This window comes from Kwoniella bestiolae, chromosome 8 (genome assembly GCF_000512585.2).
Source record: "Kwoniella bestiolae CBS 10118 chromosome 8, complete sequence".
NCBI lineage: Eukaryota > Fungi > Basidiomycota > Tremellomycetes > Tremellales > Cryptococcaceae > Kwoniella > Kwoniella bestiolae.
Window position 1 is genome coordinate 1,409,882 of NC_089248.1, and position 19,546 is coordinate 1,429,427.

A 19,546-nucleotide genomic window follows, 5' to 3' on the forward strand; every position below is an offset into this window, starting at 1 on the left:
TGTATAGTATCATGTTATGAATGCAGTTCAACAATTTGCGACGCTGGCTTATCACATATAATCATAAAGTGAATGCTACTCGTACCATTCTGATTAAATAATATCTACCACCCCGAACCTCTGATTTCACCTTTCCCAACCAACCTCCAACCCCATCTCTCCTCCCCAACCTCCCAACATCCCCGACCATCTCTCTTCTCGTCGTCATCATTGGTTTCCAGTCCAAAGAACGGTGCGATGGATATCCTAATAACACCTTTGAACATCTCTAGCAGGTCTCTCTTAAGCCGCAATCCGGATTGATGGAAATCTGGAGAAGCGTTGAATTCAAGTAAGGTGACTTTCGGTACTGGTACGTCATCTGGCGTGGACGAGGCAGGAGGGAAGGATAAGATAAGATCTACGCCGAAGATCTATCACACAAGATCATCTCAGCGACGTTCTTTTCGACCTGACAAAGGAAGATTCCACCTATCTAGAGGAAGGGATATTGCATCGGAAACTCACCTCGAAAGCATTAGGCATGAATTGTAATCCGAAACTACCGCATTCTGCCCCAGCTTTAATAGCTTCACTGATCACTTCACCAGATTTAGCGAAGACAGCTTCTAGCCATTGGTTGGTCACTTTTCCTCGAGTCTGGTACTTCCCATCTTTGGTCGACGACAGTGCATCCAGACCCTCTAGTTCCCAGAATAGCTTGACTAGTTCTTCAGGCGGTGCAGGTGCTCCGAAGGAGTCTGTCTGAAGATGTGTGCCAGATGTCAGCTCCACTCGGTCGATGGGTTGCATGGAGCAACGGGACTCTCAGCTTACCTGTAAACACGTATTTGTCAGATGCGGTCTCAAGTCCAGCTCCTCCCCTTCTTTAGATGATCTAGGTGAAGTATACGGCGATCCTGAGAACAGAGCTAGCATCGTTCGAGATAGGTGGACAGTGTAGGCTGAAGTGAGGAGAACGTAGGCTCGGAGGTGGAACTGTATCCTACGTCAGCTCGCTCGATTCATGCTCGCTCGATTCATGGGAGAGCCGTGGAACACGGTCACGGAAGTGATACGAAGGGTACAAGTTAAAATTTTGGAAACGATGTAAAGATGACTCACTTTGTATCCTTCCAAGAAAGGCGAAGGTTGATTCGGCTGTTGAGCAATATCGAAAAGTACAGGATTGGGCATGTATTCCTATGTCCAAGAAGAAAACTGACGTTCAGCATTGGCCTAACCCTTTCGACAGAGAAGCTGACCTGTATCACAAAATGCCTCAACTGGGAGGTCATCACTCCCGTTCCATCGTCTTCATCTTCCTCTTCATCTCCATCTAGATTTATATGTCGATCGTCCTCCTCATCGCCATTAAAACCCAGCTCTGCAGCTTTCTTGGCTAACATATCTATCATCCCATCGACTCCTTGTGGTATCTGTTCATTCTCATCTGCATGTTCTTGTTCATCCTCGTCATCTTCGTAGTCCTCCTCATCTGATGAGGGAGGTTCGAATTCCTCGAATATCGCTCGTCTACCATAAATGTCAACATCAGCTCGAAAAGCCCATAAGAATGAGCATAAGTTCAACTCGCAGCTCATCTTCCGTCGAGAACATCCGTATACCCTGTGCACGATCTGCAAAACCAGGTTTGAGGATGTACCAGCTGTATCATAGTATATCATGTATCAGTTCAATGACCGCCATGCCTGTATAGGTCCCTGTCTTCTTCATCCCGAGAGTAGACACGAACAGGACAAGGAAGACAATCAATGTGTTATAAGTCGTTCCCTCCCATTCCAACTCAAGGATACACTCAATCTCTTCAACTCAGGCCACTCACCTCCTCTCCTCCTCTGGTAGATCTTCATTCCCCCTCATCCCCTCACTCAAATCCCACAAATCATCCACCAAAAGCTCATCCAGCTCATCCAAAAATTGAATCTCCACATTCCATCCCCTGGGTGTTCCACCACCCTGGTCGGGAGAGAGGATACTCTGTATACCCCTATGTTGGCATTTAGCAAGGTACGCTTGTATCGTCGAATGGAGTTGGTGTTTACGGATTAGGGCTTTACGGTATATGTATGAGGAGATTAGGTATGCGGTTGGGTTGGAGTGGGGAGGGTCGAATGAGAGGAGATCGTAGTCTGCCCTATATCGCTTTGATAATTAGTATATTTTCACTGGAGTGTGTCTGACACGACTTCTGCTCGTTCTCGTGCACACACCAGCATAGTTGGAATCGTACATGATACAAAAGATGTACACTCACCATTGTAATGCCGCTGGAGACTCTTCGGGGTACGAGACCAGGGAGATTTTGATAGAAGGTAGGACCGAGACCAATGCTTGGACGAGGAGTGATTGGGTGTATGGTGATGGAAAGGAAACAAAGGCTTCGAGGGGCTTATCGGTAGACGTGGACATGTTGAGCAATGGCAAGTAACTGCCTCGTTCTGGTCAGGTAGATCACTTTGAGAGTGATGATATGATTTCAAAACCAGCTTCGACCTTTAAGATACAAGATGAACTGATGAGGTCCAACGCTGAAATTATTCAAGTAACGAAAACAATTCGAAGCAGTCGATCCGAGTGGAGACCCCAGGTTTATAGACTCCTTGGTCTAGCTCGCTCTCATACCATCAGTGAGCATATATGTATACAATCATATCAGATACAGCAGAAAGATGTGACATGTGGTAAGATCATGAAGATCACCAAAGTACGATCCACAGCAGAGTCATTCATGATTCATAACAATGAGAAAAGAGAGAACCGATGAAAAAATGGAATATGACCAAACAGACCATCTACAGTACAAAATGTCAACTCAATTGATGTTTTTGGTGAGTTTTTACTCCTTTTTTTTCTGTTGGTGACGAAGTGGGTTTGTGAGTGATGAAAAGCGGACAAAAACAAGAAATACAACGACTATAACATGATATAACAGTGAAAACTTGATCCGAGTGAGAGAGGGGATTGTGATAAAAATAGTAACAACATACAAACAGGGTGGAGATGGTGTATATACAATATACAGAGGAACAGACTTATAGACATCTATGATTGTATCGATGGGAATGGTAGTATTGATGTTGTGGACCGAGATCGAGAGAGGTTGAGCGAATGATGGGTGAAAGTGTCCAGTGGATGTGAGCTGACGGAGGAACAAGTTGACGAGTGGAGAGGGTGAAAGTGGAATATATTGACATGTTTTATTGAGCGTCGGAATGACCAGCGTTGTGAAAAGAGCAAATCCGTACAATACGATCTTGAACCAGGGATGGGACATTGCTGAATGAACAGGGTATTTTCAAGAGATGTCGATGAGACCGTTTCTACAGATTCTCGAGAGCGTGGAATTGCTTGAAGTCTACTTCGGCACTACGAGCTTGCTTTAAATACTGGACGGAAGTCTCGGATGGGCATGTTTGAGAACCATCCATGGCTTCTAGCTTAACCTCAAGCTGGTATTACCAGAGTCCGCCAGCTTCTTCCTAAGCGCTTCAAGCCTCGTTCGAATAGGTACGAGCACTGTAAGACACATCAACGTCAGTCGAAATACCATCTTGCCAATCTGAAGGGAGCGACACTGCGCCGTGAGAAAGTATAGATGGGAGAGCCAACTCACACTTCTCATAAGTAGCTTTATCATCCTCCCTGATCCTCCCATTCTCATAGACCCCTTCATCCAGTAAAACCTGTAAGAGCCAAAGAGAAGTCTCGTACCCTTGTTCAGCAGTGACGAGATCGCCTTGAAGTTCAGCAACGGCAGCTTGGCGGGACTACACGCGTTAAACCACATCAGCGGAGATGCGGGCGAAACGAGATGCAGATCAAGAACATACCATATCCCTAGCTTTATCATGCACCAGCCAATCGGGGAACAGCATATTATCGTTTGACCTCGATTTGGCCCATTCGATCTTTTCGAATATCTCGTTGAATCTTGATCTTAACCATTGCCCCACTACACCACCAAACCAGTCAGTTGAAGGCGACCCACTGTCTTGCGGTACACTCAACTCACTCTCATTCAGCTCAGGACTGGCTTCCCTCTCGTCCCTATCTCTCCAGTACCTCTTGACCCTATCCATAGCCTGTACGATAAACGTCAAAGATCGCATGTAAAGTACCACCGCATCATTGGCGGCAGCTTCCTGTTGACGCAATATCCATACTTCCGAATTCATCGAGCCAGAAGATGATTTCCTTCTATTGTTTGAGGCTTGTGAACTGAACGGTGGGGTGGTACCGGTTGGAGTAGGTGTAGAAGCATTTCGTGCGGTATTGGCAATTTGAGCTTGGGCCAATAACCTCTCATCGGCTAGTTCGAATAGTACGAACGCCTTTCTAGCTATATCTTCCACCGAGCGTAGTAGTTCATCTTCAGCAGGATCAATATCACTTGTACGTAGTATCGTTGGTCTCCTTTTGATGGTAGCTCTTGCAATGGCAGTAGCTGCCGTGTTGGCTGAGTTCCCGATCATACGGATAGCGGTGTTCGTGATTGCTCGAGCTAGGGCACCGGTCTGAAGCGATGATGGAGAAACACCAAATCGGGTAGCAGCATCTTGACCGTAGGTTGTTTGATTTGATGGTGGGAACATGTTTAAGGATTGAGGTATTGATGGGGGTCTAGTCAGACCTGGACTAGGGCTTGGTCGAGTGCCAGGCGGTATAGAGAAAGGTGGAGTGGTACCTAATGCGAATGGTGGCGAGTACGATATTGGCACCATAGCTGTGTCCTGAGGTTTGGGACTAGGAGATATAGGCTTAAAAGCTGAAACAGGTCGAGTAACGACACTGGTTCTGGAATTTCGTCGACGCACGATGGTCGTAGGCTTCTTCGAAGCTTGATCGATTTCTATAATGGAAGACATCAATGGATATTCTAGAGTTACGGTAATCAGGTCACTCACCATCCGCCAAAGCGTTGATCTCCACGTTCTGCTTCTCCACAACCACATAATCGGTCCCGACGATAGACTCACTGCTCTCAAGAGCGCTTTCTTCCTTTCGATCGTGTCGCATGGTGATCGGTGGTGTGGCAGCCAACGGTGAACCTTCGCTTATACCTCTGGTTGCGGCCCTGGGAACAGTGGTTGGAGGTCCGCTGTAAGGCGGAGTCAGAGGAGCAGTCTCTTCTAAACTACCTTGTTCCCTTTCCCTCGTTGAGACTCGCCTCTGAGCAGCGGTAATGATGGGTCTAGGGTTGGCGCGAGCTGTAGTGTTTGAGGTAGCAACGACTGGTGGTTCCTCCGAAGCAGGTGAGTCATCGCTGACATAGTATTTGGGCTCGGAACGACGTATTGGTGGCTGCCGAATTGGAAAAGATTGTGGCGGCGTAGGAGGCTGGATGGAGCGTTGTGACTCCTGTCTCGTAGGTCGAGGAGCAGGTTGAGGGTTCAGAGCGACATCAACAGCGAGTGGTTGAGGAGCTTTTCGGACTAGGGCAAGCCTTTCCTTCGATTTTTCTATACTTGCCACCATCTCCTTAATTCGGGTGTCACTCGTTTCCATGCGAGCTGAGCTGTCGGTTGAAGCTTCAAGACTGGTCGTAGGTTCTTCTTCTGTACTTTCCGAAAGATGCGTATCCCAAACAGTAGATGAGAAGAACTCCTCAAAACCTATACGGTCTGCGGGTTTACGCTTGAGGAGAGCTCGTATTAATGCTTTGATATCGGGTGAAACGGGTGTCGGCGGTGGCGCGGAATCCTTCTTATCCGAAGGAGGAGATTCATCCGGGAACTTTATACGATCTTCACCTCTTTCTATGCGCTTGAGCAATTCAACGTGATTGTTTGCTCGGAAAGGTGGACGGCCAACGGACATCTCGAAAAGCACTGCACCGACTGACCACAGATCGGCTGTAGCATCGTATTTCTCGTACCGTAGTATTTCTGGTGCCATGTACAATCTATGAAAGGGATTATCAGCCATACTAGATCCTTGTCATGGATCGGTGGTTTACTCACGGTGAACCACAAAGAGTCTCTGCCATAGCAGCAGCAGGAAGGATTCTAGCAAAACCAAAGTCCGCTACTTTGAGAACAGGTATACCGTAAGGGTGACCTTCGGCAACTTCAGCTTCTGTAGCGGGTTGCAAGAGCAGATTCTGAGGTTTGATATCCCTGTGCATCAAATCTTGAGCACGTAGGAATTTGATCGCTTGGGCTGTACAAGTATTCATGGTAAGCTTCCTCATCTATCATTTGAAACCACATCAGCTTACCTAATTGACCGAGGAAAGACCTCGTCACTTTCTCGTCCAATCCACCAGTGGTAGGATGAGGCCAGAATATCTTTCCGTCTTCTTTCCTCTCCAGACTATCCATGCGAGATCCAGGCCGAGGGAAGAAATCCAAAGTCTCTAGCCGACCTCGATTCTTGATATATATCGAGAGATCAGAGCCGGAACAATACTCCATAACAAGGTAGATATGGGTATCGTTTTTCTAGACAACCAAAGGAGAAAGTCAGCATGAGACGACTTGATGAATGATGGGAAGACTTACAAAGCAATCTTCCAAAGCGACGATATTCCTGTGATGTATCACTTTTAGGATGTTAATCTCACTTTCCAGATTCTCCAGGAGCTTGGTGGTGAGTTTCTGCCTTGATACAGCTTTGATAGCTATCGATACCTTGCTCTTCTATTTCATGGGAGATGACATAATGGAGTCGATGGACGTGAAGAGCAGTCGCATGGTGATGATAGGAGGATGAAGAGAGGAAGGGCGAATAGTATGCAGGAGGAAGAAGGTTGGAAGTGGATTAGGTGTACGAAGAAGTGAGGAGGAAAAAAGGATGGCGTCAGCTTGAAAAGTCTTTATGGGTGAGACAGTATCATCGTCTGGAATCGATTGCTTGTCTCAACCTGTACCATGTATATACCATATAACAAATATGCGGGAATAGAGAAAGAAAGAGAGAGGAGGAAAGAGGAAGAACAGACTCACCGATCTATAGCCTTTATAGACAGTTGCGAAACTTCCTCTTCCAATCTCATTACCTACTACATAATTGCCTATCCGTTCTTTATGGGTTCTATGTCCACCAGTACTACTTCCCTCTCCTCTTGGATTTTGAGCGTTTGAATCTGGCATGATGCCTGATGTCAATCACTGTGTAGAAAAGATGAAAGAGAAGGAAAGGAAGGAGTGGAGCGATGAATAGGTGTAGGTATAAATATGTGTGGGTGTGTGATGATCAGAAGAAGGAAAGAGGGAAAGTGATGATCGAGCTGAGCTGTGTAGTTGATCAAGTATACAATCAACCCCAGTGGGATGTGAAAGTGGAGGTAGTCCGATAAGTCCACCTAGGTCTAGGCTCGCTAATGTAAGGGTCAAAAGGAAAGGGTGACTACGACGATGGGGGTGATTGATAATAGTGGTGAAGAGTTGGTACTAGATATTGGCCCTGAAGGCCTCAAGGCCATATTCACGTCTTGTCCTCCTCAACCGACTCGACTGATTGCAAAGATGAGTGGATGTGGTGACGTTGGGTTGGATGGATGTTGCAGAGTGATGGTACGTTGATTGAGATGGGAGTGGGATGATAGAACCACTGTTGAGTGTTGATGAGTAAACAGGTAGTGTTACGAGTAACTTGGTCCGTCTTCGTCTAAACTGATATATTATATATGATGTATGATAATGCTATTCCCGAGGTAGTTGATGCTGAAACTATCTACAAAGGATTGTAGATGTGTGTGAGGTTGCTATGTTGATCGCGTGGACAAGTGGGGATGAGGATGGGGATGTAAAAGGTTACAAAGGTGATACTGAAAGGGTGGGTTGTCCTGGTTGATCAAGTGGCGTGAGAGGGTGTGAGTGCGATGAGGTTGATTACCAATCTCTCTTTCTGTCTTCCTCCTGAGCTGACCTATGCTAAGTTGGGATGATATACTATGATATAGATGGGTCGATATGATGATTATTGTATGCTTGGTCGGTATCAATCAGCTATAGATAGAGATAGAGAGTGGTTGGTCGATGGTTATGAGTAATGGTTGAATGACGCGTACGTAGAGTGGAGGAATACAAATGACAAGGTTACCCGTTGTAACAAAGTGTAAACAAATAACCGTAACCGGAAGGGTACTACTGCTATTCGTAGTTATTTCCTAATGGGACAACGGCCGATGATAGTCAACTGATACCAACTCTCCTACGAATATATGGGATGATGCGTTATCACGAATCAAAATTACCACTTGAGAGTAATGATGGCGATAAGTGACGTGCGATCATCTGTCGTATGATCATTCATCAGATCGGATCAGCCAAGCACAACCTATAAACTCACTAATCAAGGTTATTTATTCCAAGCTAGAAGGGGATCGTACATTTCTGGTTTGACCAGGGCGTGCGGCCGAAGAGAGCTATGTACGATAATTACGAGAGGACGCGGAATGATGGGGGAAGGGAGATAAGCAGATACACAAGGTTCAATATCGATAATCTGGGTTAGATGAAATGCATATATATATATATACACATATGTCATATTGCTTATCAAACGAAATCACTTCTCTCCCACGTATACAAGAATTCAATCGATGAGTCTACGCCCCCTCCGATGTTTACTGCACAACCCCGTTTGATCCGATACACTACATTAGAAACAAATATACACATGTATCCCTTATCATTTGCATCTGTTTAGATCCCACCCAAATGGCGTGATAAGGCTTCATCGACCGAGCTGCTCGGAAAGTGGGGACCATTCTCGACACGGCGTTTCCGATCAACCATCACGCACTCAGGCGAGGCACGGTGCATCGACAACCACACAAACACTCATACGGTCCAGGAGTAAAAGGATACTAGTGGGGTGTTTCATGAAGTTCTCTCCACACCGCACTCATACAAAGTAAAGTACTCATGCATAGCCATGAACATGCAAACATGACAAAAATTCGTCTGTATGGACAGACGAGATACATACCGACATATACGAAAGCCGCAAGGCAAGGCTTGTCCCGGCGTTATTTACCAAATAGATAGATGCTTTTCCTAACTCGCCCATAACACCCAGGATGAACACCTAATTCTCCTTCTCAAGATCCGCTGCCACCTCTTTAATACTCTTAGTCAACAATCGAACAATCTCACTAATCTGCTCTTTCGTGACAGTATAAGCCTAATCCACACCATTGATAATCAGCATCTCTCCTCCTTCGGGGAACACAAGGTAGACAAAAGCTTACAGGTCCAAGCATGATACTTTCACCTTCAACCCCATCGACCGTACCGCTCATCGCCATCACCAATAAGCCATTCTGGAACGTTTTGCTCTTGATCCGGGCCGCAAGGCGGGGTTCAAGGGATGATGAACCCGTCAGTTCGACTCCGACAAACTGTTCACACCATCACCTGTTGGCTACTTCCACCATTTCTCCTCTCAAACATGGGGATAAGAGAGACTTACCAATCCTTTACCTCTGATATCATAGACCATCTCTATACCCTTGGTAGATTCTTGCAATTCTTGGATGAGCTGTTCGCCTCGAGCTCTGACGTTGGCGAGTAAGCTGTCTCTTTCGACGATCTCCTGCACCTGTATGTGGGTCGCTATCAGCTTCGGACCATCTTGCATTTGAACATGCTTCTCATGATAGTAAGGGGGTACGGTCAGAGCGCGCAACACCCACCTTCAAAGCGACAGCGCAGCTGATCGGATGGTTCTGATAACTATGTGAATTCTTCCATCCCCCCGACTTCCTAATCCTGTCCGTAACCCTCTCACCAGTCAAAACGGAAGACACAGCTACATATCCGCTTCCCAATCCCTTGGCCATGGCCATAATATCAGGTATCACCCCCTCTCCCACAGCTTGGAATGCAAATAATTCCCCCGATCTCCCCGATCCAGACATCACTTCGTCAAGAATCAACAGGATATCATACTTGTCTAGTACCTTCTTGATTGCGGGGAAATATCCTTTGGGAGGGGGCATCACCCCCAATGCAGCGCCTACGACTGCCTCAGCGACGAAACACATGACGTTCTCTGGACCGATGGCTTGAATCTTGGATTCCAGCTCGGCTGCTAGTCTTGCTGAATAGGCTTCTTCGCTTTCGTTCGGGTGGTGACGTCGTTTGTATTGCGGTGAGGGGACGTGGTGCGTGTTGGTCGATAGGAGGGGTTCATACACTGTTCGTCGCGCGGGGACATTTCCAGCCTATCAATATTGTCATTATCAAATGAATAATCAGTATCGCTTGCACATGATGGGACTCTGGCCTTGCGGAATGAAGCATGACGAAGGGAGTGGGAGTGGTCGTGATCAATACACTCACACTCAAAACTCCTAGGGTATTACCGTGATACGAAGGGAATCTACCGATTATCTGGGTACGAGAAGGCTGACCCATACCAACCCAATATTCTCGGGCGAGCTTGAGGGCAGCCTCCATAGCTTCGGAGCCTGAGTCGGATAGCAAAACAACTCGTTAGTCCCGATATCTCCTATCTATTAGCAGACCACACAGAAAGAGGAAGTGTCATAATCGCGAAAAGGCTTCCTCGTCCACCTAATATCTAATGGCTACAGCGGACTTACCAGAATTCAAAAACGCCGCAGCCTTCAATCCCCCACCGCTCCTTTCCGTCAAGAACAGCGCCAACTTCTCACTCTGCTCGTTTCCCAATGCTTGATGATAAGCGTACGCCATCTTCTCAACTTGTGCTACCATCACATCGCTGATCTCCTTATTACCGTTCCCTAGACAATTGACGGCCGCCCCTCCAGAGATGGCATCGAGGATCACTTGACCTGTCTCGAGGGTGTATTCTAGCCCTGTCGAGGAGATGACGAGTGGTTGAGCGGAGGTGTGATGTAATTGGGCGGTTTCGGATTTCATGATAGGCAGGGGCAACTAGTGAAGAGTGATTTATTAATGGAATCTTCGACAGGAATTGTATGGGTGAATGGATATGATCAAGTATACAGAGGCAGCATCATGTCCCCAAACATTGATAATAGGATGGGATTTTATATGTATATCCCAAATGACGCTAGTCTTCTCGGCTCTTATCTCGCCTTATCTCATGCCCGTCCGTCTGCTATTACCGGTGTACCTTGCGGGGTAGTATGTACCTCATCTTAGCGCCTTCTCAACATCGATTCGACTCGGACGAATTAGAAAGCTCAAGCGAGCTTGAATTAGCCGAGTTTTAATTTTCTGAACGCACAAGAGTGCAACACTCTACATAGCAAATGGGAACGGGAAACTAGCGGAAGGACAAGGTCCCAAGCCCAAGTCGAGAATGAATTACGTAGAGTGATGGGTGGCTTCGCTCATGTCCGATCATGCAGTCTTCTAACCTTCTAACCGGATCTTGTGGAAGGTGTTTGATGAAGTGCCACACTCGCGGCGATATGACCAACACCGCCACTCTCAGTCTCTCTCCTTTACGCTTGTTGTCGTGCTCATCTCATTCCATCATGGTAATCTATCAGGTCCTCACCTGCATCAATCTAAACCCTTATCAGTACATGCTCAAGCTTACTTAGCTTTTCCTTTCTTTTTTATTCATTGCTATCACGGGCAGATACAGCAAGCATCACATACACACGCCAAGATGGAAGACGACAGAGAAATGCGAGTAGACGAAGCTATCATTCCTGATAGTGGGAATGGTGATAGATGTGGGTTTTAGTTTTAGGTTGATTCTTCTGGTTTGTTGGATCGGGTCGGATTGGTGGACTGGAATGGATTGTTGGGTTGGTAGACTGGATGAGGCTTAGCTTCTCTCTCACGAAGAGGTGATAGTCTGGCGGATGGCTACATCACCACTCTAGTCATTACTGTTGGATGCTGGATGTTGGTGGATGGAGGATGGAGGATAACTTCAAATCCGATCCCGACATCCCAATTTCTCCCTCAAAACCACCCTTGAATCAGCCTTGTGGAGTGTTGGTTGTTGTAGTTGCTTTTCGCAGAAAGGTTTGGCTTGGAACGGATAAGAAGGAAAGGACATAGCAGCTAATGAATGGAATTTTGTGGGGACAAGTAGATGGATCTAGAAGAGACGATAGGGATAGATCAAGAAGTAGAGATAGGCACAGAAGTTCCAGAGATGACGATAGGGGACACAGAAGTGTGAGTGATTTTTAATCTACATATGCGAGTGCACGTGAGTGTGAGGCGAGAAAGAGAGAGATGAGAGCTGAGGCGACGATGTGATGACGTGAAGGCGAATGGGAAGGGTGACGTTGAAAATAAAGTGAGCTTGAGTGGGGATGAAGAGTTGAATAATGATATTACGAGATCGAGAGAGGAGGAGGTCGTATGGATCGTCGAGGTGGGGTTGTATCGATGAAGATCATGTCTCCCCCCTCACCACTATGCAACGTATAGCTGACATTCCTTTTGCTTTGTGATGATCCCACAGCACCGCCGAAGATCCTACTCTCGATCACGATCTCGTTCTCGTACCAGATCGCCTGGAAGACACCGACACAGGCATCACTCGAGATCGCGCTCACGAGACCGTGATTACAAACAGGATCGAGACAGGGATTATCGATCCTCTCACAGAGACTACCGATCAAGCTCAGATAGGTACGGTGGATCATCTTACAGGGGTGGACCAAGGGGTGGTAGAGGTCTGTCAGGCGGATATGGCAGAAATGGATATGGTGGAGGACATGGGGCTGGAAGACCCACTTCTGGGCCTGGACCAAACGGTGAACAATCGGTTGGAGGACCCATGAATGCCACTCAAGATGAAGCTGAGGCTCACGCCAAGATCTCAAAGAGGGAGAACAGATTATACGTCGGTAATCTTGCTTATGACGTTACGTACAAAGATTTGTCGAACTTCATGTCTTCAGGTCAGGCATCTCACTTCTGTCTGTGTGGAATAGCGCACTGATATAAGTATCCCTTCCGATGTAGCCGGTGGAAACGTCATCTTCTCCGAGGTTCTCACTACCCCTGCTGGTCAATCTAAGGGTTGCGGGTGAGTAAAAGACTTCATCCGTACACTGTGCGTTCAATCAGCAGCTAATGTATGACCATTTGCAGTATCGTCGAATTCGCTACTCAAGAAGATGCCCAACGAGCAAAAGCCGAATTGACCGACAAGTACCTGTTATCTCGAAACGTCTTCATCCGAGAGGTCCGTTGAATTTTGCGCGTACCATCACCTCGTGAACACTGCATCTGACATCTGCCTTCTTCACAGGACCGAGAAGAAACCGCTCGATTCGGTGCGCCTCCCATCCCAGGTAAAATCGGTGTTGCCACCGGTGAAGCTAGGACCTTTTTGGGTAATGCTGCTCCTGTCTTCCCCGTCAACCCTATGAACAAAAATGTCTTTGTCGGAAATGTGAGCTATACCCAGTTGTCTCGTCTGCAAAGCACTCATCCAGCTGACATTGTCCCCTGTAGCTCCCTCTCCAAGCTTCTTGGCAAGATCTTAAGGATCTCATGCGACAAGCTGGTGAAGTCATCCGAGCCGATATCAACTTCCACCCCGATGGCAACCCCCGAGGAAACGGTACGGTCGTATTCGTCAACCCTGACGATGCTCGAGCTGCTATTGAGATGTTCAACGGATTCGACTGGTTCGGTAACATCCTTGAATGTAAACCTGTAAGTACACCGTGGCTTATGATGAACTCGATCTCCCCATACTGATATGGTCCTTTTCTAGGACAAGTTCGCCAATATGCCCTTCGGTCCCGGACGAGGACGGGGTGGATTCCGAGGTGGTTTCCCACCTAGAGGAGGCTTTGGAGGATTCCGAGGTGGTTTCAGAGGTGGATTCATGGGTGGACCAGGCTTTGGAGGAGCAGGTAGAGGAATGGGATTCAATGCTGGTTACGCCGCTCAAGGTGGACGAAGCTTCAACGATAACATCTACGCGGATTACAATGGCCCAGAAGGTGGTGAAGGGATGGCTGTTGATGGTGCGGGCGCTGGGGGTAGCGGTTTGAAACCTCAACCTGCTGAACCCAATCAACAGATCTTGGTGAGGAATGTAAGTTAGCCCTTTCACTTCTGATACTCCTCGCTATCTGCCAGCAGCGAGATCTGGGTTTGGTTTGAATGCGGATACGGGTATTGATGTTTCGTTTGTTTTGACAGCTACCATGGTCAACCGCCAATGAAGATCTCGTAGAACTATTTGAAACCGTCGGAAACGTTGTATCTGCTGAAGTCTTGTTCGAAGCTGGACGATCAAAGGGTGAAGGTATCGTCCAATTCACCGAGACTGCCGAGGCTCAAACTGCTGGCGAGAAGTTCACTGGATACATGTATGGTGGAAGACCCTTGGGTGGGTCCATCGTTTCTCCTTCGCCATAAGGAGCAGGATCTGAGCTGACCATAAATATTTGTGGTTTTAGACGTCCAATTCAACCCTAGATGGCACGAGTTTTCATCTGCTGCTGTCAAAGGCGGTCAGGTCGCTCCTGCTTAGATGTAGTGAAGAACGAAGTGGATGATGCAGTCCAAGTGGGAGTGGGGATGGAAGATCAAAATTTGTATATGTGTCAAATCTTTTCGTAAAATGTGCAATCAAAAACGATGCATTGTGGTTATCTCACTCTTTGGTCCTCGACTTGAGTCAGCTGCTGGAGTTGTACGAGACTAAGTTACCATGAGCTGGCTCATCTTGAACTGTGCTCGGTGATGATGATGATGCTGGTAACATCACCGAGTAAGCCCGAAGATGACCAATGTGGAGGTGGTCAGTATTGGAAAAACAAATAATAATCATCCTCGAGTCGACATTCATCTTCTTCTTTTCATCTTATTTGAGTCCACTATCGTTGGATTGCATTAGAGTTAGATATCAGTGTATGAGACCACGGGGAGAGTATCTTCAATATGCTACCTCGTCCAGCCCGATTCCGACAACTCCCCTCCCTCGCGCTTACAATACGAACAACCACCTCATCTCCTCAGTTTCGTCAATGCTCTTCGTCCTCCACCTCACGTCCGTTGAAAGTAGCGATTATAGGCTCAGGTCCCTCGGGATTCTACACCGCTTCTAGGATTCTCGGCTCATTACCTCGAGATACGCCTGATGGGGGTAATGTAGAGGTGCATATGTATGAGAGGTTGCCTACGCCTTATGGGCTGGTGAGGTATGGGGTTGCGCCTGATCATCCTGAGGTGAAGGTGGGTGATTTTGTCTGCTAAACATTGGCGCTGGTGGGGAATGAGCAGCGCAGACAAGAGACAGCCTTAGAGTACTTTATCATCGAGTTTGTTGATTTACACTGACATGTCCCTCACAGAACTGCCAACACAAATTCGACGAACTCTCCTCTGATCCCCGCTTCAAATTTTTCGGCAATGTCCTCCTCTCTTCCCAACCCTCCTCCTCCACCACCACTTCCACCCCTTCCAGCGCCTTGTCCCCCTACACCTACCCCCATTCAGTGAGAGTATCATTCGACGATATCCTACCGTACTATTCCACCCTTATCCTCACGTACGGCGCATCCCTCTCCAATCCCCTTTCCTCCGTCAACGGCTCAAGTTCTTCTTCCAACCCCTTGGAGAACGTACTGCCTGCACTGGGATTTGTGAGCTGGTATAACTCCCATCCTGCGTTCTCCGAACTACCTATAAATCTCAAGGGCATAGAGGAAGTCTCGATAGTGGGTCAGGGGAATGTAGCGCTCGATGTGGCTCGTATACTGCTCAAACCAATAGACCAACTTGAAAAGACCGATCTATCAAATGAAGTGCTTGACGTTCTCGCTCAATCAACAATCAGAAAGGTCAGAGTGGTGGGAAGAAGAGGACCGGGGCAAGTAGCATTTACCACCAAAGAATTCAGAGAGATGTTACAGATACCTTCCCTATCTTACCATGGGGTAGAAAAAGCTCTGATGGAAGAAGCCAAAGCCATGGTGGGAAATGAGAGAATGAAGAAGAGATTATTAGGATTGATGGAGAAGCCCACGGTAAATCAGGATGGAGATAAAGTGTTTGAGCTGGATTTCCTCAAATCGCCAAAGGAGTTCGTACCTTCCCCTGGAACTCATAAAGTAGGAGAGGTAGAATGGAATATAAATCAACTCTTATCTTCCACTCCATCTACGCCTACACCGCCCAGATCGCAGGATTCGGCTGTACCTACACCGACGGGGGTTATTGCTCGACCTACTGGTGAGACTGTCAGGAACAGGGCGGATATGGTAGTTGAGAGTGTGGGGTATCGGTCCGAACCGCTTTCAGGGGAGGAGAGGGGGGAGGGATGGGTATTGCCGTTCGATGAGAAACGGGGTAGGGTGAGGAATGTTAGTGGACGGGTGGTCGATGAGCAGGGTGTGGTGGTATGTCCCATTCCTCCTTTCTTCTTACCCAACTTCCACCGTATACTCAGTCCTCCCGCCATGTTCTGTATAGTTGTACCTCAGGATATCCCATTCTTACTGAGTATAGATATGCTAATTTGACATCACCTTTACAGGTCCCAGGGATATACGCCGCAGGATGGGCAGCTCGCGGTCCAGTAGGCGTAATAGCATCGACTATGCATGATGCCTACTCCCTCTCCGATCTACTCCTAGACGATCATTTTTCCTCACCAACATCTACCTCCGCAACGCCTCTGAATCCTAATCCGGAGGAGGGAATACCAGAAGCGTTGATACGTGCTCAGCAGAGGGGAGGTATAGTAGTGGATCTCGAGGGGTGGAAGAGGATCGATGAGGCTGAGAAGCAGAGGGCAAAGGAATTGGGTAATGGGAAAGAGAGGGAGAAGTTTAGGAGGGTTGAGGAGATGTTGGCTGTGTTACAGTGAGAGTTCCCAAGCTGAAGCTGATGAATGAGTTTTTAACAATCGTATCGGATGGTTTCGATGCTGATGTGGATGAAGGGGAGAACAGACGTCGGAAAACAGATACAGTAGAAGTCAAAGCATAGATTATAGTATTTTATAGACACATAGATACGAACATAGCACAACTCTCAATCAAATCGTAACGACTTGTGTCGATTCTACCCCATAGAATGACCATACTATCTAGAGTCCAGAATCGAAATGACACACATCTAATTCATACAAAGTACTGAACATCTAAAGCTACAAGAAATATAAATACCCAACTACCATCCGATAGCTCTACCTCTACCGCCAAACCCACCTCTTCCCACGGGTCCGGGTCCACCAACCAATCCACCTCGTCCTAAAGGCCCACCGCTCACAGCCATACCTATAGGTATCCCCCCACCTCTATGCAAAGCCCTATCGGCTCGTCGTTGAGCTCTGAGCTGTCTTTTCGCCAATCGGCGCTCGTACCTGTCTCTTCGACGGAGATCCCGATATTCGGATTTAGTCAAACCTTTCTTGTTGGACTATGAAGAGGTATTACCATGAGTCAGCTTGCAATGCTACTTGAGGTCATGTAAACACGGTATACTCACATTCTCGTCATCGGAAGAAGAACTTGAACTTGAACCTGAACTTGAGCCTCGTCGTTGGGGAGTATATTCAGAGGGTCCAAATCCACCTGTATACCTTTCGTTGTTTGATGAGGAGGCTTCGATGGCATTTTGGTATGATGGTGGAGGGGCTTCGAATGGCTAATACATGGATCAGTCAGTCAGCATATGTGTGATTTCAGCTATACGAGCCTAGAGAGAGGACTTACATTCTCATTTGAATTCTTGGTATCATCATATTCTCTCGACTTCTTCTCGTCGGTATAACCCTGAGGAATCGTACGTCCATTTGAAGAGCTGGTGGAGGGACATGAAGGGTCATTTAGCTGGTTCGTGTCAAGGTATCAGCATCTTTCTTGAGCCTGATCATAAAGATATGGCTGCTCACCTCGAGTCGCCCAATATCTGGAGTATCCTCATTCTCCTTCTGCTCCTTCTTCTGCTTCTGCTTCTTATCATAAGCTTTATAAGCCCTTACTCCGGCTTTGACTCCCGCTGAGACTAGTAGTAGTGCCATGTTGATTTACGATTCTTTAAGTATTGGGATTGGTGCGATATTAACGTAGCTTGGTTTGATGTAGTGTGCAGTGTCTATGATCGAGGGACGATAACACCTGACGAAAGTGAGAGATCATACCCCTTTATATATCTTACATCCCCTCCGTCTCCTATATTCTATCCTATCAATCGATACTCATATCGCTAGCGGTGAACCGGGGCTATGCATATTAGTGTACGATTAGTTGATCCGCTGTGAGCGATTAATTCTATCAAATCTATAAATAGCATGTACACGCAGTAATCGCAATCATCTCGGTTCCCAAACCGCTTCGGGCATGTCCGAGCGTACAGTAGTGCAGTAGTGCGGTTTGACATGTCTACGTTGAGGCATTTCATTCCATACGTTCGTTCGTTCATACGTTCATTTTCAGTCATGCATCAAGGACTCGTAAACACGTACAATACACTATCTACCCGCTCGTGCTCTTGCTCGCTCGTAGTCTATCCAAGCATCACCCCTTTCAGGACTTTTCCCCATACCTTCGCGCCATCACCTCCACCACCTCTTCCACCCCTCCCACCTCTTCCGCCTCCTCTACCTCTTCCGCTCGCTCCTGTGTGATTACCTTGACTATGACCATAATCATGGGCTTGGCCATTACCTTGAGATTTACCTTGACCATGAGCCTGAGCTTCATTTGCTCGTTTGAACTCTTTACGAGCCAACTTTTCTTGTTTCTTTAGTTCCTTGAGTTCGTCACTACTAAGACTGGGGAAACGTGCCTGTCCGTCCATCCATTCAATACCTCGGATTAGCAATTTGATAATCATAAATCCCAGTCGATGAGCGGAAAGTTATGACTCACCCTGTCATCATCATTCACCGACGAGACCGACGAATCAGAGTCAGAGTCCGAACCAATCGATCGTCTTCCTTCAAAAGGCTTGAGATCAGGCGTGGACGCAGGTGAATGAGAAGTTCCGAATCCACCTTTGTAGGCCGTGTTCGAATGAGGCTCGTTTGATGGATGAGTAGTGTATGATGGCTATAGTTTGTACCAACACTGTGATTAGACTTCTTCGTAGGGATATGAAATTGGTAGGTTGAGTAGGACTGACTGGTGCGTTGGGATGCTTTTTCGACTACAAGTCGTAGAGGGTATTAGCTTCTTTGTTTATTGGACTGTGGAGTGTAGAAGCTACTTGGAGACGATGGATGTTTGGCTCAGATGGAGATGTACAACACACCCACCTTGAGTCTCTCCTCCTCTTCCTTACGCTCTTTCTCCTTCTTCGCCTCATGGGCTTTATAGCCCTTGACTCCCGCTCGAATACCTGCGGCGATCAACATGCTTCGGGTTCAGATCAAATTTGTAGACTCAGTACTCGACACCGTCACTGAGGGTGGGAAGATATTTGGTTTGTTGTACTATGTTCATTCAAATGACTATTTTCAATCGGATGCTCACAAGTGACCTCTCCAGGTGCTTTATATATCTTGCCTTCGCTCATACAGAACACATCTGTAGATAGACAGCAGTCTTTGCTATGAAGCGAGCGCGAAGCGAAAGGAGTGTGTGTACTGCACCATACCCCCCATCTAGGCGATTTCGCTAGCAATACTGAACAAAGCGTAGTAC

At 47.1% G+C, this 19,546-nt stretch overlaps 7 protein-coding genes across 7 annotated transcripts; 2 read left to right on the forward strand and 5 right to left on the reverse strand.

Moving 5' to 3' along the window:
• Positions 1–104: 104 nt before the first annotated feature.
• On the reverse strand, positions 105–2,412 carry I302_109118 (uncharacterized protein; the record flags this gene model as incomplete). The annotated part of the gene is made up of 8 exons (XM_065870800.1): positions 105–413; positions 508–744; positions 817–978; positions 1,105–1,182; positions 1,245–1,515; positions 1,577–1,648; positions 1,826–2,137; positions 2,258–2,412. 8 exons carry the CDS (start codon positions 2,410–2,412, stop codon positions 105–107), a joined length of 1,596 nt encoding a protein of 531 aa, XP_065726872.1.
• A 1,024-nt stretch (positions 2,413–3,436) lies between these two features.
• On the reverse strand, positions 3,437–7,094 carry I302_109119 (uncharacterized protein; the record flags this gene model as incomplete). The annotated part of the gene is made up of 9 exons (XM_019194848.1): positions 3,437–3,519; positions 3,617–3,770; positions 3,834–3,955; positions 4,016–4,852; positions 4,908–5,905; positions 5,964–6,162; positions 6,221–6,443; positions 6,504–6,641; positions 6,948–7,094. The coding sequence occupies 9 exons, from the start codon at positions 7,092–7,094 to the stop codon at positions 3,437–3,439; spliced, it is 2,901 nt and encodes a 966-aa protein (XP_019043684.1).
• A 1,942-nt stretch (positions 7,095–9,036) lies between these two features.
• On the reverse strand, positions 9,037–10,856 carry I302_109120 (uncharacterized protein; the record flags this gene model as incomplete). Its single annotated transcript, XM_019194849.1, has 6 exons — positions 9,037–9,132; positions 9,200–9,349; positions 9,421–9,549; positions 9,644–10,174; positions 10,293–10,420; positions 10,556–10,856. 6 exons carry the CDS (start codon positions 10,854–10,856, stop codon positions 9,037–9,039), a joined length of 1,335 nt encoding a protein of 444 aa, XP_019043685.1.
• A 721-nt stretch (positions 10,857–11,577) lies between these two features.
• Positions 11,578–14,424, forward strand: I302_109121 (uncharacterized protein; the record flags this gene model as incomplete). Its single annotated transcript, XM_065870801.1, has 10 exons — positions 11,578–11,644; positions 12,013–12,098; positions 12,391–12,832; positions 12,897–12,960; positions 13,026–13,119; positions 13,186–13,329; positions 13,392–13,595; positions 13,657–13,983; positions 14,091–14,280; positions 14,351–14,424. The coding sequence occupies 10 exons, from the start codon at positions 11,578–11,580 to the stop codon at positions 14,422–14,424; spliced, it is 1,692 nt and encodes a 563-aa protein (XP_065726873.1).
• A 410-nt stretch (positions 14,425–14,834) lies between these two features.
• I302_109122 (uncharacterized protein) lies at positions 14,835–16,764 on the forward strand (the record flags this gene model as incomplete). Its single annotated transcript, XM_019194851.1, has 3 exons — positions 14,835–15,128; positions 15,248–16,294; positions 16,432–16,764. 3 exons carry the CDS (start codon positions 14,835–14,837, stop codon positions 16,762–16,764), a joined length of 1,674 nt encoding a protein of 557 aa, XP_019043687.1.
• Positions 16,765–17,069: 305 nt separating this feature from the next.
• Positions 17,070–17,922, reverse strand: I302_109123 (uncharacterized protein; the record flags this gene model as incomplete). Its single annotated transcript, XM_019194852.1, has 4 exons — positions 17,070–17,318; positions 17,388–17,546; positions 17,615–17,731; positions 17,794–17,922. 4 exons carry the CDS (start codon positions 17,920–17,922, stop codon positions 17,070–17,072), a joined length of 654 nt encoding a protein of 217 aa, XP_019043688.1.
• Positions 17,923–18,407: 485 nt separating this feature from the next.
• I302_109124 (uncharacterized protein) lies at positions 18,408–19,257 on the reverse strand (the record flags this gene model as incomplete). The annotated part of the gene is made up of 4 exons (XM_019194853.1): positions 18,408–18,689; positions 18,773–18,952; positions 19,026–19,049; positions 19,159–19,257. 4 exons carry the CDS (start codon positions 19,255–19,257, stop codon positions 18,408–18,410), a joined length of 585 nt encoding a protein of 194 aa, XP_019043689.1.
• Between the last annotated feature and the right edge of the window lie 289 nt (positions 19,258–19,546).